Genomic DNA, 21,254 nt, shown 5'->3' with positions numbered 1-21,254 from the left:
AATCAAATACCGTAGGAGAGACGTGTAACCATTTTTTAGGGATTGGTGTAGTTTGCTTGAAGCATTGTTTAGTGTGTATATAAATTTAAATTTATAGAAAGCAATACAATACAAAGGTGTAACGGATAGACACAAGCCGAAACAATTTAAAATACAACAGTGAAATGAGCTTGTTTTGTAGATTCACATTTTTTTTTAATACAATTTTTATGTATTTTTTAAAAATACTTTTAACATTGCATTGTATTTTTTTTTTTTTTTTTTTTTTTTTACTCGCATTAATATCTGATGAAAGTTTCATATTGTATGATATTTCTGGAAAATTTTGGAGAGTTGAGGAGAGAGAACAGTACAGTGTTTTTACAATTATTTTGTACAATTTTTTCAGACTATTTAGATGGACTTGTTGAAATAAAACAAATAAAAAGTAAACTTTTATTTTTGTCTGAAAATTGTTTTAAAACTTTGAAATTTAATAAAAAAGACAAAAAATTTTACAATTGAACACTGCTCTCTACATATTTTGCATGGCAGTAAACGTTTGGGTTTTTATTCAAGATTAAAAACAAAAATAAAGTAAGAATCTGTATGATGTGCATAACTGCGACAAAACAAAAATATCATATTCCAAAAATCACGTATATTGATCAAGTAGTTTTATTTTTATAAAGAAAATCATTTTAAGTGATTAATGGGAATTCATAGACATTACAATATGAATTTAATAAGAATTATTGTTGAGTTATCTCCCATTTTTTTAACGATTTTTTTTTCAAAATAGTGTGCATCACAGTCACTCTTTATATACTCATAAAATTTGATTTTATTTAAAAACTACTTGATCAATTTACACGATTTTCCGATTATGATATTTTCATTTTGTGACAAGTACATATATCATACAGATTTTTCTTTTATTTTTAGATTTTTTATATGGGGAGAAATCTGGGCAAGAACTAAAGTTTCATAATCCAGAATTACAAAAATCTACATTAGTGCTTGTTTCTTTTGAATCAATTTAGCCAACAAAGATGATCGGCACATAACAAAATTGTAGTCAGATGAGGCGAGTATGAAGGAATTGCGTGTCACAACAAAGCGAGCAGGAAGGCAACACAAAAGCTGTTTAATTTGGATGGATACATTTGCAAATATAACTATGAGCTAAAAATATAACTGTTTGGATCTGGCATGATTTTTTTTTTTTTTTTTTAATTACATTTTCACCCCAAACAAGGCACATTGCCACTTTGATGTAGAGGGATACTATCAGGGACATAAGCTACAGGGGTACTATGTGGGGAGTTGGACAGCAAGATGTCGGTTCATGTTACACTTGAACTTCTGCATGTCAGTACAGTTGGGGAAGCAAGAATCCAGAAGGGAATTCCAAAGTCCAGTGGTTCTGGGGGAAAAAATTACTGGAGTAGAAGGCTCTCTTACATCTAGGAATCTCAACTGTGAAGGGGTGGGATTTTGCTACTTGTTGGGTTTGTCGGGGTATTTACTTCGAGGGGGCATAAGTGCTTGCAGTTCTTGTTAAGTAATGTTGAAACAAGGAATATTTCTAACAAAGTATCATGCACAATACCAATATTTTTCATTTCTTTTATAATTTAGAAATCACAACAAAAGAAGTTCATAATATTTAGTTGGATATAAAGTCAGATATGCGACAGAGAAAGTAGCAGGTGCAACTTTGAACCGTTACGTTTGAAAATGATTTGTTAACACTATTCACTGAAAAAAGTAATTATAATCTCACTCTTTTTCCTTTTTAACTTTTCAATTATAAGCATGTAGCTGAATAAATTATCTTCTAAGATTGTGTTATGCGTGGGGTTGCTACAAATCGTGTTAGATGACCTTTCATTGCAGGTAACAAGCCGACCTTTCTCCTCGGCGGATACAACACACATGCAGGCATGATGAAACAAGATACGGTTTTATAATGATCAACATACAAACGATTTTATAATGATCAACATACAAACGATTTTATAATGATCAACATACAAACGATTTTATAATGATCAACATACAAACGATTTTATAATGATCAACATACAAACGATTTTATAATGATCAACATACAAACGATTTTATAATGATCAACATACAAACGATTTTATAATGATCAACATACAAACGATTTTATAATGATTAACATACAAACGATTTTTTTATGATTAACATACAAACGGTTTTATAATGATTAACATACAAACGGTTTTATAATGATTAACATACAAACGATTTTATAAAAAAAAAAAGAAAAGAAAAAGTAGGATATTACGACTGCACCACACAGCAGACTCATAGATCACAACCAAATTAAAGAACTTCAGATCACAAATTTAACACCAGTCAGCCCCGTAATCAAGAGCAAGTTACTAAACTCTTTCAAAAGAATCTAAAAACTGGATCATCTAAAATATGACTTGAAAGTTGTTGTTGGTTGTTTTTGTTTCACGGCATATCAACCCTTTTCAGGTTATTTAATGCCGAAGCCAGTGATTTTGAAGAACAATATTTTAATAGAATATATTTGTTTATTTCAAGTCGGTTTCTATTTAACCCATAGTTGTGACCCTAACCAGGTACTACCACTCCGGGTCAGAGTGGACCTGGGAGCAATGGAAATTAAAGGGTAGTTCTACACTCCCCAAAGCCTACAAGCTGTGGCCTCACTATCGGATATAGTTTAAGGTCATATCCAGGACCTCACCACTCGAAGCGATGATCAAAAAAAAAAAAAAAACGAAAGCAAGTAAGGCCGTGCAAACACTGATGTGACAAAGTACTAAAACTTAGACTGAACAAAAAAATCCGAAACGGGATTATCTAGAAGGGATGATAGAGAGAAAACGATATCAAGGAAGGCTGTGCAAATGCTGGTGTGACAACGTCTATATATGGCCACAGCTAATTTTAAATCAACTCAATCATGCAAAGATGGAATCAATAGAAAGTTTTTTCATGTCAGGTTTTAGAAGCTAATACAACACAGAATTGAAAAAAAAATTTTTTTTTTAAAAATCAACAAAGTTTCAACAATATACGTCATCACGTGTAGAAACAGTTTGAGTTTTTTTTTTGTTTTGTTTTTTCCTCGTGGCATCATGTCAATAGAAAAGTAAAGCCCGTGCGATCTTTAGCAGCAATTTTTTTTTCAAATGTTCTAATAACATACAAACGATTTTAACATGATTAACATACAAACGATGTGGCACTCGTACAATTAGAGATTTCTTTTCCTCAATATAGAAATTGTTGAAACATTAATTTTTAAGTTTAAGAAGTCATTACAATGCAGACATAAAAAAAAAAAGAATACCTATCTATTTAAAATAATCTTAGTTTCGACAATATACTTAATTATCCAAATCGTTTTTGACTAATTACCTGAGGAGCACAAAGGAACTAACCACTGCGACAGTTAAACTGGCAATACAGGTATACCAAATGGCTTTGATGTGTTAGATAAAGTGTTTTTGCATTAGTGTCCAGGAGAGTACTTAGACAACAGTTTGTACAGAGACGCCACCCACATCATTGAATTTCTATCGATGATAAACAATAAATGAATTTGGTTCTTGTTAAGAATTTCCATTAAAAAAAAAATCTAAATGATGAATGTAATGGTGATGAAATGAGAATATATTCCAAAAATAATGTAAATTAATCAAATACTTTATTTTTTTATATAAAGAAAATCACTTTTACATGATTAATAGGAATTCGTAGGCATTACAATACAAATCTAGTTCAGTATGAAGTATTGCAGAATTATCATTCCTTTATTTCTTGAGATGTTTTTAAAATGTCAGCTGAGACAATTACGAATATTCATAAAATTTGATTTTCTTAAATCTTGAAATCTTATAAGTTTGAATTATTTGGAGTTATCTTCCTTGTTCCTACAGCCTGTTTTCAAGATTGCATCACAAGATTGTTGCTTGTAGTTTAATCATAAGATTTGATAATCTTACTTAAAAATAAACTAATACAATTTATCTGATTTTTGGCATATGATATTTCCTATCCATCACGGATATGTACATCACACAGATTTTTCTTTATTTTTTGAGGAGGAAATTCTGGACAAGCACCTAACTAATGAAATTAAAAATTGATTTGAAATCATTAAAAAATGATTACTGGAAATACGCTCTTCTTTAATTGTGTCATTTGTGCTAAAAATATTCTCACTGATCCAAATTATTATCAAAAGCAGACATTTTGGAAAATAGTTTACTCATAGAAAAAAAAAAAGAAAAAAGTCATCTAACCATTATGAAAATGACGAGATACTAAAATAGGTATTAGTAGTTGGATGTAAATTTCACAAGATTAGCAAGAGTTATTCCCCTTTTATTATTATAAAATTCAAAGTGACGGGAAAATACTGTACACAAAAAATCATGTAAATTGATCAAATAGTTTTATTTTTATAAAGAAAATCATTTTTAAGCAAATTTTAGTTTTTTCAATGTCCCTCCCGGGTTCGTGTTAATAATGGCTTTCTAAAATCTCGCAAGTTTGAATTGGAGTTATTTCCCTTGTTCCATCAGACTTTTCAAAAATGGTGTCGTGAGACCGCTGTATGTAGTTCAGCTATAAATTTGATTTTCTTATTCAAAAGTAAAACTATTTGATGAATTTACGTGGTTTTTAGAATACAATATTTTCTTTCTGTACTAGATGCGGATTTTTTTTTTTTTGTCATGGCGGGAATTCTGACCATGCAGCAAACTAATGAGGTTAGAAATGGAATTGAAAGCATTAACATTTTTTTTTTTTTTTTTTTTTGCAATATGATGTAATTAGGGAATGAAGAAAAGTGAAAAGAACAAACCTCTGACCGTAGAGCGACATGCTGTTCTTTATCACCATCCAAAAGTTCACATTCCCAATCTTGGTCTTCGTCAACTGCAGCTGGATCGAAACTGTACAATGGCATCAAATGGTGACGCAGTTTATCTAACCTAATTAAACAAATACAAAAGTAAAAAAAAAGTTTCAACTTTATGAGCAAATATCAGAATAAGAATTATCTTTCACTATATATAAAATTAAAATATGTTTATATGTTTGTATGGGGGTAAACACAGAAATAAATCTACTTGTATATAAAACGCACTTTGTGTGTGTGCGAGTTTGTTCCTTATGGACTCCAAAACGGCTGGTGCAATTTTTATGAAATTTCATGCAAATGTACTTCTGTGCCTGAGAGTGTTCTTATATAGGTTTTGTATCAGAATACCTCTGATAATTATCAAAAACCGATAATCAAATAAATCCCATTAAAGAAAGAACAGTCAGATTTTGACCAAAGTTAACACTTTTATACAACCTAACACCACAAGTGCATTTGAGAAGTTTTATTGCACAAGTATAAAGGCCTGGCATATAAAATCAACAGTAGGTTCTTTGATATGACAGGGGCACATTTGAAATGAATGTTTCTGTTTAGAGTATAATCATGATACTTGACATTTTAATCTTAATTCAAGTCATTAGATAAAAATTTTATCAAATCAGCAGTAGGTTCTCTACAGTGCAATGTGAACTACAATGTATTGTGAACAAAGTTACTTTGCGTAGGCATGTGAGCTTCTTCCCGGTGCACTACGGTGAGTTCCCGACTAGACCAGGCAATCTATCGATTTGTTTGATGTATGGGCGATTTCACAAATTTCGATGACAATAAAAGTGTTGGAAGTGTGAAACATTCGTTGATCCTCATTCAATCCCGGGCAACTTCATGTCTCCCTGCTAGTTAGACAATATTTAGAAATTCTCGAACACAACTGCTAGCTATAAGAATGGGTGTATTCAGTTTAAATTTATGAAAAAGCAAGCTTAAAGCCTTTTTTGAAAATTCAATTTTCATATTATTTGGATTATTCGAACAAGTGTTCTCATTAAATGTTATTTTCAAAACGTTTCAGTCAATGTAAGTTCTGACCTTCTTTGGGTGTATCTTGTTGAACTTTGGAATCTGCACCGAATTTTGAACAGAATCCTTTATTTAATCCACAGGGCTAGCAGCATGCTCTTGTTCCTTCAGCCATGACTGGATAGAAGTCCCACGTAATTCGCAATTGCATTTCGAGTCTCTGTACTGAGGATTGAATCTTCAACCTCCAGAAGAGTTATTTTACAACAAAATTTTACCAAGTACTTTATCCACTACACCAAGTAATTTGCAATTGCATTTTGAATGCAAATAACGTTCAAGATGAGAACAGTAGTCTGAATAATTCAAATAATACAAATTATCGATCCTCATCTAAAAAATTCAGAAACACATTTTGATTTTGATGACATATTAACCATTTGTGTTAGACATTAATAAATATTCAACATTTTGGCTTTTTAGAGTATTCTGAAAAGGTTGTTAGAGAGGGTGGTGGTGGGTATGAGATTAATTCTAACTAGAAAGATATTGGAGAAACGAATGCCAACAATAATCATACATTCGAACTGAATAAATGATATTCAACAAGAAAGCCATTATTTGACTGATTGTCAAGGATGTGTCCTTAACTGGTATGCACAACACCTCGTAGAGCGGTACCATGAACCCCTCCTGGGGGTAAGTATTCCTGATAATATCACAATTATCAAATGACTTTAAGAAAAAAAAAAGGTTTTTAATTAAAGAAAATATTTTAGCTGAATATTCATTGTAGAAATGGAATTAGGTTGCCATGACGACAGCAACAAAAAAATTAACATGTAATCTATCATCAAAATTCATTAAGAAAAAACAAATTTTAGCAATTCGTATTATTTGGATTCTTCATCTTGAGTGTTATTTACACATATGTAACCTCTGACCTTCTTCAGGTGTAACTTTAACTCAGGAACCTGCATGGAATTTTGAATGGAATCCTTTATTTAATTCACAGGAGCAGCAGGCTTTTGTTCCATCAGGCATAACCAGGTAGAAATCCCAAGTAATTCATAATTGTATTTTGAATGTCGCCTGCACTAAGGATTGAACCTTCAACCCCCAAAAGAGTGTGAATTACAACTGAATTGTTACTAAGTACTTTATTCACTATGCCACGAGTCTGCAAGGTTGAAGATCAATCCTTAGTGTAGGCAAAACTCAAAAGTAAAACTGCGAATTACTTAGGATTTTTACCCGGTGATGGTTGGTAGTACGAGAGCATGCTATCGTTGTGGATTAAATAAAGGGTTCCGTTCAAAATTCCATGCAGATTTGAGAGTTTGACAAGATGGAGATGAAGGTTGGAGGTTACATCGGCCAAAACGTTGTGAAAATAACACTAAAAGATGAGAACAGTAGTCTGAAGAGACAAAAAGTCTTCATAAAAAAAAAAAAAAAAAAAAATTAACACGTAATCAATCATCAGAATTCATCAATAGAAAAAAAAAAATTTTAAATAAAAAAAAAATATTTTATCAAACTATTACTAGCCTCATTTTGAGTTATTTTTGCGATGTTTCAGCTGATGTAACATCCAACCTTCTTGAGGTACATCTTTTCAAAGTAAAACCTGTATCCAATCCATTATATTGTTCTTATTCTATCAGCCATGAACCTGCGGCTAAAAAGTATTAATTATCAGTTCTGTGCAAGTCTTCTTAGTGTTAAGGGTTCAATCTTTAGTAAAGCTGATAATAAAGAATAATAAAGAATTACTACCCTATGGCTGATGGAACAAGAACAATCTACCCCTGTGAATTAAATAAAAACTTTGGTTGGAAATTCCACATAGGTTCCTAACTTAAAAAAAAGATGCACCTGAAGAAGGTTTGCTGAAACGGGAAAATAAGACAAGAATCATAGTCGGAATATCCAAATAATCCATACTACCACTCCTTGCTGCAACATTTTGGAAAAAACAAAAACAAAAGAAAACCCAGATCCATCCCTAAAGTTTATCAGAATTAAATAACAAAGGAGTGAATGCAAACATGTAAAAATGGCAGTGACATTGTTTTGTTTTGATAAAAAAAAAAAAAATAAAATAAAAAACGGTACTTGTCCAGTCTCCAACCCAATCTTTGGCAACATTCCATCAGCATCTTTCAACAGATTACATAAGCAGTCTGAAGATGCCAAAATGAAGACTGCCAGCTGATTAATTCAAAACAAGTGTTACCCCCCCCCCCATTGGATAATCGCTTCAGCATCTTTCGGTTGCTTACATAACCTGTCAACATGAAATTGACAAAAATGGGGTTGTAAATTGGATAAGTACCCCCAAATTTCTCATGATCAGATAATATTGTGAAACTGCAGTAAAGTGTTAAAACTAAGTGTATTTTTATTACTTATTGATAATCTATAAATATGAAAGCGAAAATGTATGTATGTGTGTTTGCTTTTTCTGTGTGTCTACAAAAGGCTTCTTTCAGAGAAGCGGTCAGTCGGTTCACAACTTTTTAAAACTTTTTATATCACATATGAATCATAATATCTCAGAGTTAACGGAGCTCGCTTGTCTATTTAATTTGCTTGACTTCGGAAAGATAAATATTCAACATTTGTCGCTCGCCGCATGTGGATTAGGCTTTGTTCTATAATAAAAGCGACACTAATTCTGGCGGTATTTTTCCGGTCTCGATCGCCGGAAATGTCCGAAAGCAATCAGCTTTGATCAATGCGAAAATATTATTTCCTTATATCAGAAGATAATTGCTATTCAATTTCGACAAGTGGAGCTGTTTCACCCTACCCCCAACATCTTGGGAAAAAAAAAATAAATAAAAAAAAGCATTCCTGCACTAAATGAAATGCTACCCCGCAGTCAAAAGTTGACCTCATTAAGTCATTAAAACGTGCACCTGCCAAATCCAAGTAATTAAATAAATTCAAACGTGTTTCCGTTAGCATCTCGCGGTGGCCCAATGGTTAACATCGCACTCTTTTTTTTTTTTAACACGTCTGCTTACTGTTGTTTTGATATATCCCTCCCCGCTACTACCACTTCTTATTTCAGGGTTCCTTACTACATCACCTACACATACCTGGGCACCCCTGCTACTGTTGTTTTAAGACCTCTCCCCTCCCAGGGGTCCTTATTACACCACCTAAACACTAGGGCAATGCCGGGCACTCCCGGGCACTCCCGCTAGTCTATATATATAAAAGCGAAAATGTATGTATGCGTGTTCGCTTTTTGTGTATGTCTGTAAAAGGTTTTTTTTCGCTGGAATTTTCGCTCGGCTCATTCCTTCTTAAAACTTTTTATATCACATCTAAATGATAATATATAAGAGTCATGAATGAGGGTCGCCTATCTATTTAATTTGCCCGACGTTTCAAGCGTTATTTTTTCCAGATTTTTGGAGCGTCCCGTGAATCTTTCGCTTTTCAGTATAAAACAAGCGAAAACTGGCTTGCAGCCGCGTCATGTTTCAAGGTCAAACATCACGCGAGTTATGGTTCTGTTATTTTCATTTTATAGACGTTAAATTAAGGTTTTTCATTCCTCCTCTCTTGTGGCCGAGATGGCTAGGTCCCAAGGTTTTTTTCCATTTCGTTTCCATCTCTATGTCAAAGGTTCGAGGTTCAAGCCTACCTTTCTACTAAAACTTTTTTTTTTCTTTTACATCTCCAAACACCCGGCCGACTTTTTTTTCTTTTTTTTTTTTTTTTTTTTAACAGGGTTGTTTTGATCTACCCCCTACCAACACACACACACCTCCAAACACCCGGGCAACGCCGGATACACCCCCTAGTTATATATAAAAAGGAAAATGTGTGTGTGTGTTTGTATGTCTGTCAAAGACTTGATAAACACATCGGACCGTGACAAAATTGGTATCGTTAGAAAGATAGATCTCTTGAACAAAAAATATCTAAAAAAAAATTGTCCGAAAAGATTAATTCTGTCCTGGTCAACTGGGTCGTTTTTTGCAAAGAGAGGTCAGTTTTTGAAAAGAGGGGTCAGTTTTTGCAAAGAGGGGTCAGTTTTTGCATCAACCTTTTTGCAAGTCATACTCCTACCATTCTCAATGTACGTTTATAAAACATTATTTCGAAGGCCCGTGACATCATATGTCGCCATGGCTGAAACAGCTTGAGCGTTTGCTTTTTTTCAACTCATTTTCCTTTTTTGCGTCACAGTTTGAGCCTGTCTACTGCGGCTAATTTTTTTTTTTTTTTTGCTCGCACGAATACTCACTGCTATTTTGAAAAGTTGTTCTTTTTAGAGCTGGGGGTTGGTTGCTCAATAGTCTTAGTATACCACCTCTCTCCACCCAGGCAACGCCATGTAGCCATGCTAGTCATACATAAAAAATATAAAAACGGTTTAGACAAAAGCCAAAGAGAAGGTGGAGAGAAAATGTTTTCGATTGGACATCTCAACAGTTGGGTGTCCATCAACCAACTTTCCCTGAAACAGAAGAAATGGCAAAAAAATAAGTCACATGGGTTTGCAGTCCACACCAAGCAGAGGATGTGACTCATGATGACGGGTTTTCCATTACGAAACTATAATTAATCTTAGATCGCATAACATACTTAGGGAGGCGTAAATTTATGATTCCAATGTCAATAATTCTGTTTCCTCAATTGTATAATAAATTATACAAATAAATTTAAAATTAAAGCGTTGCACCCATTCTGACACTATTAAACATATTTACTCTTATAATCTCTATGTATAGAAATGCATTTCTGAAGCACAGGAAATACCTTATACGTGTAGAAAGGGCAAAATAAATATAATACTAATATAATAAATACATAAGAGATAAAATAAAAATGACTGACACAATAAGCACAAGTATAAATGTCTAGAAGGAGCTATATCGCATTTTTATAATCAAGGGAAATAACTCCCATTTCTTTTTGCTAAGAATTACTTCCCTTTTTGTGATCATCATATTAAAATTAATTTTATTGTATGGAAGAACTTTTTGACAACATTAATTTGAACATTTTAGAAAACCAAAAAAATGGTTGGTTTTTTTTTTTGATTTTTTATAGACTTTCAGTGTAAGAATTTTTTTCAAAGAAAACCTTTTTTTTTTTTTCTGGAGAGAGAAAAGTATACATCTGATGTTATTGACAAAATCAAATGTGTGTTTGTGATGTTCGCACAAATTTTGAATAGAAGGCGCTTTTGCCGCTTTGGTCACATCTTTTTAAAAATTATTTTCTGGGGTTAAATTGAAAATTTTAGAAAACCAAATAATGGTAAAAGATTTATTTTAAATGAATAAAATCATTAAAATCTTTGATAGTCTCAAAAAAAAACAAAAAAAAAAAACAAAAAAAAACGGATTTTATTCATTTCATAAAAATAACATTTTTTCTTCTAAAATTTTCAAATATGTTTTTTTTTATACGATGAAAACCTTTTAGGAACTGAAATGCATAAAAAAACACAACAATCATTTCCCATTACATTACATTAGTTCTCCCCGAGAGAAAAAAGAAAATGGAAACTTAGATTGAGGCCAACATTATGTATTCTATGTATTTGAACATTTAAAAAAAAAAAAATAAATAAATAAAATAAAAAAAATAATTTTTCTGACTTTACATTTTGATTCTAACCTGCTGCCCCAAATAACTAGCTGATCAACTGCTACAACAGCCAACAGATACCACGTAATTGCCAATCTTCAGCTGGTCATGAACAAGAGCATGCTACTTGCGTTCATTAAATAAAGGGTTTTGTTTCAAATTCCAAGCAGATTTCCAAGTTTGACAAGATACACTTGAAGGTCACATGTTACATTGGCCAAAACTTTATATTTCATGATGGTTTTTCAGCTACCACCAAATGAAAACAGGAGTATCACACCTCAATTTGGGCTGAGACTATTCTCATGTTCGATATCAACTGTCCGATCATATGAGTGATACGCATATATAAAGCCACTTGAGGTACAGTGTCGAGAAGGCTGTTTAACGATCCATATTGTCAACAGAGTGGAAGAAGAAAAAAAAAGTATGTTTACGTAATGAAAACTGAAGGATTCTCTCTCCTCTGACCTTGAGAACGTGGTGCGATTGGGAAGAGGGTGGTTAATTAATTTTAATGCATCGAAAACCAAGCTTCTCTTTTTTTCATCATAATTGCTCTGACCCCAATCATGCCCCAATTGATATGAATGGTTTTAGTCTTGATGAAGCTTCATGTATTGACAAGCTTCTGGAACCAAACTTCTTTCCTGATCTGAAATAAACCACGTACATCAAATCTGTTGCCCTAAAATCTGTTGCCACATCGAGGCAGGAGCTGCTCAGCACGCCCTATCCTGCCTTGATAGAGTTCAGGGCCAGCTTCGAAACCTAGTAGGTGATGCCTTTTCTCTTCCCCGCAAAAGAGACGTTGCGAGCATGTTTCTGTTAAATCGTTACTTTCATCGCAAGTGTTTGACTGAATTCCAATCTATGGTTCCCCCTTGCCAAACTTTCACAAAAAAACACTCGATTAGCTACAACCACTATATACGATCCCCCCCCCACTTTCTATCTGTGTATAAATCTAAATGCAGATTGCATATTGTCTAAGAGTAGAAGAAAAAAAGCAATGAAAACTGAAGGATGACAAATGGGACGTCTTTATTTTTATTATACTAAAGCAGAGTTAGTCAACATTTTTTTCCATAAGATTTTTTTTCCTCAAACAAAATACATGCTAAAATATTCCTTAGTTTTGGAATTGAGTTACATTTGAAAAAAAAAATCCATTTTAATTGTTTTAATTAGCCATAATTTGCTACTAAGTTCAACCTCTCATCGCATGTTGTTTGCCCCCCCCCTTCCCATGTATTTGGTCTACATATTGCATAGGTCTTTCTATTTATTAACTAGTGAAGGTAATAAAAAAAGGACAGAATAGTCCATTATAAACAAAAGGGGATATTTCACAGGTAGTGATACTATTTAACACAAACAGAGAGAGAGAGAGAGAGAGAGAGAGAGGGGCTAATTTTGGATTTTGTCTTTACTTTTTAACAAATTATTTGACTGGCTTTGCAAACTCACTTTTTCTTGATTCAAACAACTCTAGCTCAGAGTGACTCAACAGGTCAAATTTTTCTAATATGACTTGACTTTAGTGACATTCACCCACGATGGGTTGAGCCAACTCCTCCCATAGAACACACTGTGTTTTAAATGAATGCAGACTATACACGATTGTCTGCAATGGCCAATATAGTTATGGGCAACTAGTCCCATGACCAGTGGCAAATACTGTAAACCTGTGAACTGGAAGTAGGTTCAACATCAGCTTTGATGTCTAGCGACATCTTCAGCTGGCCTCCCAGGTGTCTTCGCCAATCTTAGATTGATCCTGAAGTTATAGCTTCATGGATGAACCGTGTTGCAGCGTAACCAAACCAACAGAGTCTTGTAGGGGACCCCAGAGCAGTTTTGCTACTCGTTATAGGCTGCGTTGTGGAACCAATCATTGGGAAGGTTGCGTGTTTGATTACTAAAAGGGCCGAATGTCGTCGTTTGCAGATCATACAGCATAATGAAAACAATCAACATTAAAAGGGGGCGTGTTACGAGTACATTTAAGATGACAATTTAATGAAGCACGCTAAAGCAGGATTACATATTTACATATATACAAGGAATATTTATTTACACAGAAAGGTTACGAATATTACAGATTGTGTGTGTGTGTATGAACTAGCATGCATACAGTAAAATGTTTGTTGCGTGTATGTGTGCGCGAGTATATACAAGAGTTCATTGAAGTATACGTTGGATGTCCATTGTCTATGTAACAGTTCAAGGTATACACAATAGAGGTTCGAATCGAAAAATGAAGATGGAGAGAGAAAACCTGTAGAGAACGCCACCTGTTGGACAAACGGAAATTACAAGGGCAGGTAACCAGTGCGTTATTTAAAGGTGTAGACGTGCAATTTGAGGAAACACATGACAGATTTTAAAGGCATGTCTCCTCTTTAAAAGCGCTTGGTTAAGGGGGAGGATCCTGTATCACGACCAGATTTGTGCATTGGAGATGAAATGGTGCCAGCTGACCTGCAGAATTCGGGTCAGGCAATACAGGTCAAACACTACCAACCTTTTGAGATCTGTAGATCTCAAAAGGTTGGTTCTTGCGTCCATAGAGGAAGAGCGTCCAAAAAAGTGGCTGATAAATCCAGGCTTTTGTGTCTACTGTGATCTCAGGAGGATGAGACTACAGATGGGGTCATGAGTGACTGAAAGCATGCTGGGCATCGTTGAGTCAGACGTCAGTCATTCTACCATTAACTCATGATAATAAACATGGAGCCCAGGTAATTGAAGCAATCAACCTCTTCTAGGGTTTCCTTATTGTGAAGAATTGCACTTTTCTCCAGGGAGGGGGTAGGAATCTTAGATGCAAAGTAGTACATTTTGTCTGTGACTGACTGATGTTTCTCTGAGAACGGCTACGTTGTCAGTGTAGTCAATGAGTCAAGACAAAGTTGCGCCTAACAGAGACACCAGGAAATTCCTCAAGTGCATTGTGGGTGGTCCAGTCAATGGTATAATTAAACAGTGTGAACGAAAGAACAAAACCCTATCTAACTCCAGAGTGGATATCAAAGGACTGATTTCCGGCCATAGCAACAAATTTCTTGTGTGTATGGAAAGGTAATATCTTTTTTTCTAATATATATATATATTATGTACTATAAGTACTCTGCTATTTGAGTAACCACATTGTTGGCCGTCATGGCTTGTGTGAGCTGCGACGTTATGTGACTGGAAATAATTATATCTCTCACATTCTGAAAATTGTAATATATGGGGAAAATGTAAATTATTTGTAAGGTCATCCACATTTCCTCTTCATTTAAAAGACTTCTTCAGGATGATCGATTTGAAGAAAGCAAATTAAAAACATAAATCAATCATCCTGAAGTCTTAAATGAAGATAAAAAACTGATAAACTTTACGTTTTCTTTTTTTTATTTTAATTACATTGGAATATTATTTCTACTTTCATCATATATATATATATATATATATATATATATATAATTTAGAAAAACAAATGTTCAAATGTTGTGAGAGTGAAACATACTTGTGTCTCTTCGAGTACTTTATTACAATGCAAGATAACACTCAGGGAACAGTATCATAATACTGTAGAATCAGCAGGAGTACTAGGAGTATGCAGTACATACAACTACCCATATTGCACACCACCGAATAGTAAACTCTGCTTACCCTTTATCCTAACCTTGCAACCTTTTTGGTTAATATAACTTTCTTACACCCAATTCATGTTCCGTGTTTTTCTTCCGTGGTCCCAACCTCGAGTCCACATCACTAAAATATTTTATTAAATGATTAAAATCATTTCTTTTTCTGAGACTTTTGGTGTCAGACACCTTCTTCAAAGAAGCCTCTTGGTTTTTACTTTTTCTTTTTTTCTCATGGTATTAACCCCAACACAGAAAGAAAGAAGGACATGTCTAGTATTATTGATAGTTGCTGTTAGTCTGAAATCAATTTGCATGTTTGGCACAGACTTTAAATAGGAGTTTGGTCACATCTTTAAATACATTTTGTAATTTTAATTTGCAAATTTTAGAAAACCAAATGTTATGAAATCATAAATCTAATAAAAGAATCTTTCACTGTTGTTATCTTTATATATAAAAGCGAAAATGTTTGTATGTGTGTTCGCTTTTTCTGTATGTCTACAAAAGGCTTCTTTCAGAGAAACGGTCGGTCGCTTCACAACTTTTTAAAACTTTTTATATCACATATAAATCGTAATATCTCACAGTTAACAATGAAGCTCGCCTGTCTATTTAATTTGCTCGATTTCGGGAAGATAAATATTCAACATTTGTTGCTCGCCGCATGTGGGTTAGTCTTTTTCCTATAATATCTTGTGGGGAAATAAAAAGCGTTCAGCAGTAAATACTATCCCGCAGTCAAACTTGACCTCATTAACTCATTAAAACGGGCACCTGCCAAATCCAAGTAATTAAATAAATCAAACGTGTTTCCGTTAGCATGTCGCGCTGGGGCAATCGTTAACATCGCACGTTTTTTTTTTCACACTTTAATTTACAACTTTGCGTCAACGGTTCGGGTTCGATCCTCATACTTACTTTTTCTTTTAAAACCCCCGCCCCCCCAGAGTTTCCACACACACCTCCAAACACCCGGGCAACGCCGGATACCCCTTGCTAGTTATAATATAAAGAGAGGAGTTAACCATAAGGTGTTTTTTTTTTGTTTGTTTGGGTTTTTTTTTTCAAATCATTCCTAGATCCATTTTTTTTTTTTTTACCTAATGAATTTTGATAGAAATTTGCTTTTTCTTAAATTTAATATTTAAAAGTGATAGTTTGCATTTCTTTTAAAAAATTTCAAAATATTGAGTGAAAAAAAAAAAATTACAAATTTAACCAATTATTACGAATGCATAGCATGCAGAATATTTCGAGAAGAGAAAAAATAGTAAAAGAGAAGTGCGACAAAAAAGAAGCGACGAACGACAACCACATTTATGACAAGATGGAAGTTACCTATTTTTCTTCAGTATAACAACAATCTGGAAAAACAATACAAAATTTGAGATTATTTAAATGAAGTCGCTCGGGTGCCTAACATCAAATTTCAATAAAGAGGTTTTCATTTGAAGAACTTCTTATTAGTGTAACACATTACAATGTGACTGCTTCCTTGCAGACTATAACATGATTTTCTTCAGATCCAATGTCAACAAATACTTGGCATAAATTTGTTTTCAATCAAATTTTGTAGACATAAAATGTTTGGATCACTTTATCGCTCCAGAAAATACCCAACTCCTGATACAATCTTCTACCTATATATAAGTCAGATAAACCCAAAGATGCTGCCACATTTGGGGATGTTACAGTGTCGCTGAGAGCACTTTTTTTTTTGCTTTGACAAAGTAAAAAATCGACTTGGCAATCTAGTGGGTGGAGGATGGTATCTTGTTGTCTATACTTTTTTTTTTTCACAGAATAAACAAGGTTAGTCGTCCTGTTCTTGCTATTTCCATGGAAGATGTTCGACTGAGCTCCAATCCTTTGTTCTTCAGAACTTATTCACAGCAAGATCTCGTCTTCCTACAACAACTGCAAAGAATTTTTCTTTTGTTCCTCTGTGTATCTAACATCAAACAGAATTCACATGGACAGAGTTACTTTTCAAAAACTTTCCATCTGTGAAACAAATTACCACGGAACTGCTTTCCTACAAGCTACAACATGGTCATCTTCACATCCAATGCCAACAAATACTTGCCATAAAATTCTCATAATCAAATTTTGTTCATTTCATTCATCATTTTCAATCCTTTCATAATATTCTTCATCATTCATCTGACAATTCATCCACCTCATTAAGTCTTATACTGTAATTGCCTTTATCCTGGATTAGTAATAACTCGGTAAAAAAGTTGTTAGTCCAGCCAGAAAAAGTATTCCTTAGTTTAAAATTTTGAATAAACAGGCGAAATGTTTTTGAAATCGTGTAGAAATGAAAATATTTTATTAAAATCATTTTTTTTTTTTTTTAATTAATTTCGGATAGTAAAATATCCATCAGAGAAGGAAAGCGTTTACATTTTTTCATAAATAAAATATCTTTGGCTCGTGTTGTTATAGCAAGGTTCTGTGCAGATGATATTGCATGCTGTAACGTGAATGAAAATTTCTTTACCTTGAACTGTTTATTCAAAATTTAAAATTTTCTTAATGTTTCCAGTATTGTGGATACAAGAGTTATGTCCCTTTACCACAAAACTACCCAATGTTGTTATATGGAAAACATCAGGTAATTTTGTGATATCCACAATAATAATATGATGCAATTTCAGAACAATGTATTTTGATTTTATTTTCAATATTTAAAAAAAAAGATTTTAATGGTATTTTTATTAATACTTAAAAAATAATAGCATTTATTTCAATTTTTTTATTTTTAATATTCCGGCAGAAATTTTTACTGGACATAAAGAATACGATTTTCAGGGCCTTTTCAAGACATTTCCATATTTTCAAGGATTTTTCAAGGTAATAATAGAAATAAGGCCTTTTCAAAGCAAAAGTCAAAATTCAAAGACTTTTCAGGTCTCTGCAAACCCAGAAGACATTTTGTCTGTTTATTCAAAATTTTAAATTTTCTTAAAAAGCAGAGCTTTTGTCTTCTTTAGTTATTTTACTATTTCTGTAGTATTTCAATATTTATCACATCAAGCACACACCCACGAAACAGTAAATCATCCGGTACTTGTATAGTTTAGTCAAGACATTAAAAAAATGAAAATATCGAAAAAAGTTTAAATTGTATGTATCTGTTATGGAACGAAGTTCTCTGAAAAAAAATTTCACTTAATTTCATCAAGTAGTTCTTTTTTGTTTTACAGCGAAAAAATTTGTTATGATACCGAGCAAAATGTTCGATTTAGCTAGTATTAAAGATGGGAAGGGGTGTCACCGCTTTAACTGGAGTTATCTCCCTTTGTTATTTCTAAAATTCAAACAAAATTTTTTTATAAATCCAAGATGGCCGCCTTCAACGCGCTCTCATAAAAACATGTTTTTCCGCTGTAAAAAAAAAAAAAAAAAAAAAACTACTTGATGAAATTAAGTGACATTTTTTTCGGAGAACTTCATTCCATAACGGATACATACAATTTAAACTTTTTTCGATATTTTCATTTTTTAATGTCTTGACTAAACTGTACAAGTACTAAACATCCATCATAACAATGAAATATATAAAGTCCTTGATTTGGTGCCAACAACAGATATACGTAGCACATATTGGCAAGAAACTCGATAAGAATTTCAAATTTGAAGTAAAAATCACAAAAAAAAACAAAAACAAAAAAAAAAACTTACCACAAATATAACAATTCCGAGAAAAACAACAGCTCCCAAGGGTACAAGAATATATGCCCATGTATGTTTTCCTCCTGTTTCTGGTGATGTTGTGGATGATGTTAGAGCGGTGGGCCCTGTTGAAGTGGCATGGAATGTCGCCACCATACTGGTTGAGACGACAGGTTCCTTATAAACGTGATAGTGTGGGGGCGGGCTGTTCGCCTGGGCCAATGGGACCCCGTGTTTATCAAGTTCTGCACTCATGTTCAGTGTACTTCCACATGAAACAAAAAAAAAAGTCAAGGCCAACAGTAAAAACGAAGGTTTCGTCCCACAAAATAAAAAGGACAAAACCTTTCGGAATGTTTTATCGTATGTTTTGGTTCCGATTAGAAGAGAAAGTATTAATCCTGATAAAGATCCATGTTGTGACTTCTCTCAGATCCGAAAAAGGTAATCCATTCTGATTTTAATGAGAACGGAAGGAGGACATCTTTGGGGAATCACATCTGAAAAGAGAAAAGAAACATTGTTAGAATCATCTTCGTACAAGGGTGGTTCCAAAAGTAAGGACTCCTAACTAAAAAAACTAAAATGTTGAAGAGCTACAAAGACACAAGTGGTACCATTAAAACGAGCAACCTTTTGTGCTCCAGAATTTATTTTTCTACATAATCACCACCATTCTCAAATGCACTTTTGTAGGCCTTTTTCTCAATCATAAAATCTGGAGCACACTCACATCTGTCGCCACTTTGAAATCGACAAACCCATCTAACTGTGCTGACGTCAACTGCATCGACTTTGTAAATGTTCAACAGGCGCCGGTGAATATTGATCAGTTCAATTTTTTCTGCATGGAGGAATTCAATGATGGATCTGCCCGACATATAAAAATGGCTGTAGTGAAAAAAATCTCATTTACCAAGCTCAACACATTTCATTTACTAACAAAATATTTTATTAGCCACTCTTTGACATAAAACAAATCTTTATTAATAAGTTTCTCAAATTATATTGTTCATCAACACATTAAACACACTTTAGCTGCCATTACAAAAACACTAATAATATCAATAATAGTGATAATATTAACCTATTTTACTGTAATCAAATGTATCTTTAATATACAACAAAGCTATTATATATAAAATCGACAGTGCAATATAGACTACAATGTATTGTAGACTAAGTCATTGTGGGGAGGCATGTGAAGCTTCCTCCCGGTGCATTGCAATGGGTCTCTGACTAGAGCAGGCAATCGTTTTGACTGAAAAATAGGCAATTTCACAATTTTTCTATGACAATAAAAATATGGGAGTGAAAAACATTCTTGATCATTCAATCCCGGATAACATCAAGTCTTCCTGCTAGTTATGACTAAAAAAAAATATTAAATGATATTGACAAAACAATGGAAAATATAAAAAATGTAGTCATACATAATGCAGAGAATTTCTATATTGGAATAGTGAAATATTGGACAATTCAAAAAAATAAACAAAAATCGAAAATTTGGTTCTCAGTCATACTCAACTGACCCATTTAAAAATCCAACCCCTAACACCATAGGTCTTGAACGTCATTAGAAATTTTTTCTGGATAATTACTCCAATCATCTGACTTTCCAATTTCAATAAAGCTACAAAAAGGAATGCTTTTTTATGTTCATCAAATATTCTCTGCCATGTCCAGCGTGGAGATGGCCTTTCATAATGGTTATTGATACGAATTGTCAAAATCAATCAATATTAATAAAAAGAAAAAAAAAAAAAAAAAAAAAAAGAAAATGGCTGGCATTATGCCAATTCAATGGCTACTGTAACCTTTCTCTTTTCAAATAGCAGGACAATGACAGAAATCATTAGAAATGGAACCAATTTTGGTCATCACTTGGACTGGAGTTTTGTTTATTTTGGTTTTATTTCATTTTTTTATGAATGTCATGGCCTTTTAAAGCTTCATTAAAGCAAAGTGTTAGCATTAAAAATTTTTTTTAGCTGAAACAATTCATTTTTTAGATAATTTAGATAGCTCATGAGGGTGGGGGAAGGCATCAGGAATTTAAAGGTTATTAGGTGGAATGTGGTCAAAAAAGGTTAGAGACTACCGACTTGGAGGCTCCAAAACTTAAGATTACGCTAGTTTTAGGCTCCAAAACTATTAAGATTACGCTAGTTTTAGGCTCCAAAACTATTAAGATTACGCTAGTTTTGGGTTCCAAATCTATTAAGATTACGCTAGTTTTAGGCTCCAAAACTATAAAGATTACACTAGTTTAAGGCTCCAAAGCGTTTAAATAAAATTGCATTATTTATTTGCAGACTGTTATCCTCATCATAGTTGTTGTTGTTTCCCCAAGTCTTGGTCAACTCTTGGAGACTTCAATGTTCACAACGTCGAATGGTTGACCCACTCAAACA

The 21,254-nt window shown here is 33.3% G+C and overlaps 1 protein-coding gene across 3 annotated transcripts in view; it reads right to left on the bottom strand.

The window, feature by feature from the left end:
* Window positions 1–21,254, bottom strand: part of LOC145293698 (uncharacterized protein C3orf18 homolog) — a 63,652-nt gene that overhangs the window by 14,395 nt on the left and 28,003 nt on the right. For all 3 annotated transcript variants that reach the window (XR_013869749.1, XM_080140112.1, XM_080140113.1), the window contains exons 2-4: window positions 18,850–19,340; window positions 16,501–16,526; window positions 4,859–4,988 (exon numbers count right to left, since the gene is read on the bottom strand). Coding sequence is in view for 2 of the 3 variants with exons in the window: in XM_080140112.1 (XP_079996238.1) it covers window positions 4,859–4,988; window positions 16,501–16,526; window positions 18,850–19,095 (402 nt within the window). In the remaining variant the exon portion in view is untranslated. The remainder of the gene's footprint in view (window positions 1–4,858; window positions 4,989–16,500; window positions 16,527–18,849; window positions 19,341–21,254) is intronic.

This window comes from Euprymna scolopes, chromosome 15 (assembly GCF_053919585.1).
Source record: "Euprymna scolopes isolate OS-2025 chromosome 15, ASM5391958v1, whole genome shotgun sequence".
NCBI classification, from domain to species: Eukaryota; Metazoa; Mollusca; class Cephalopoda; order Sepiida; family Sepiolidae; genus Euprymna; species Euprymna scolopes.
The sequence above is the reverse complement of the archived record's forward strand: the minus strand, read 5'-3'. Positions and strand labels throughout refer to the sequence as shown.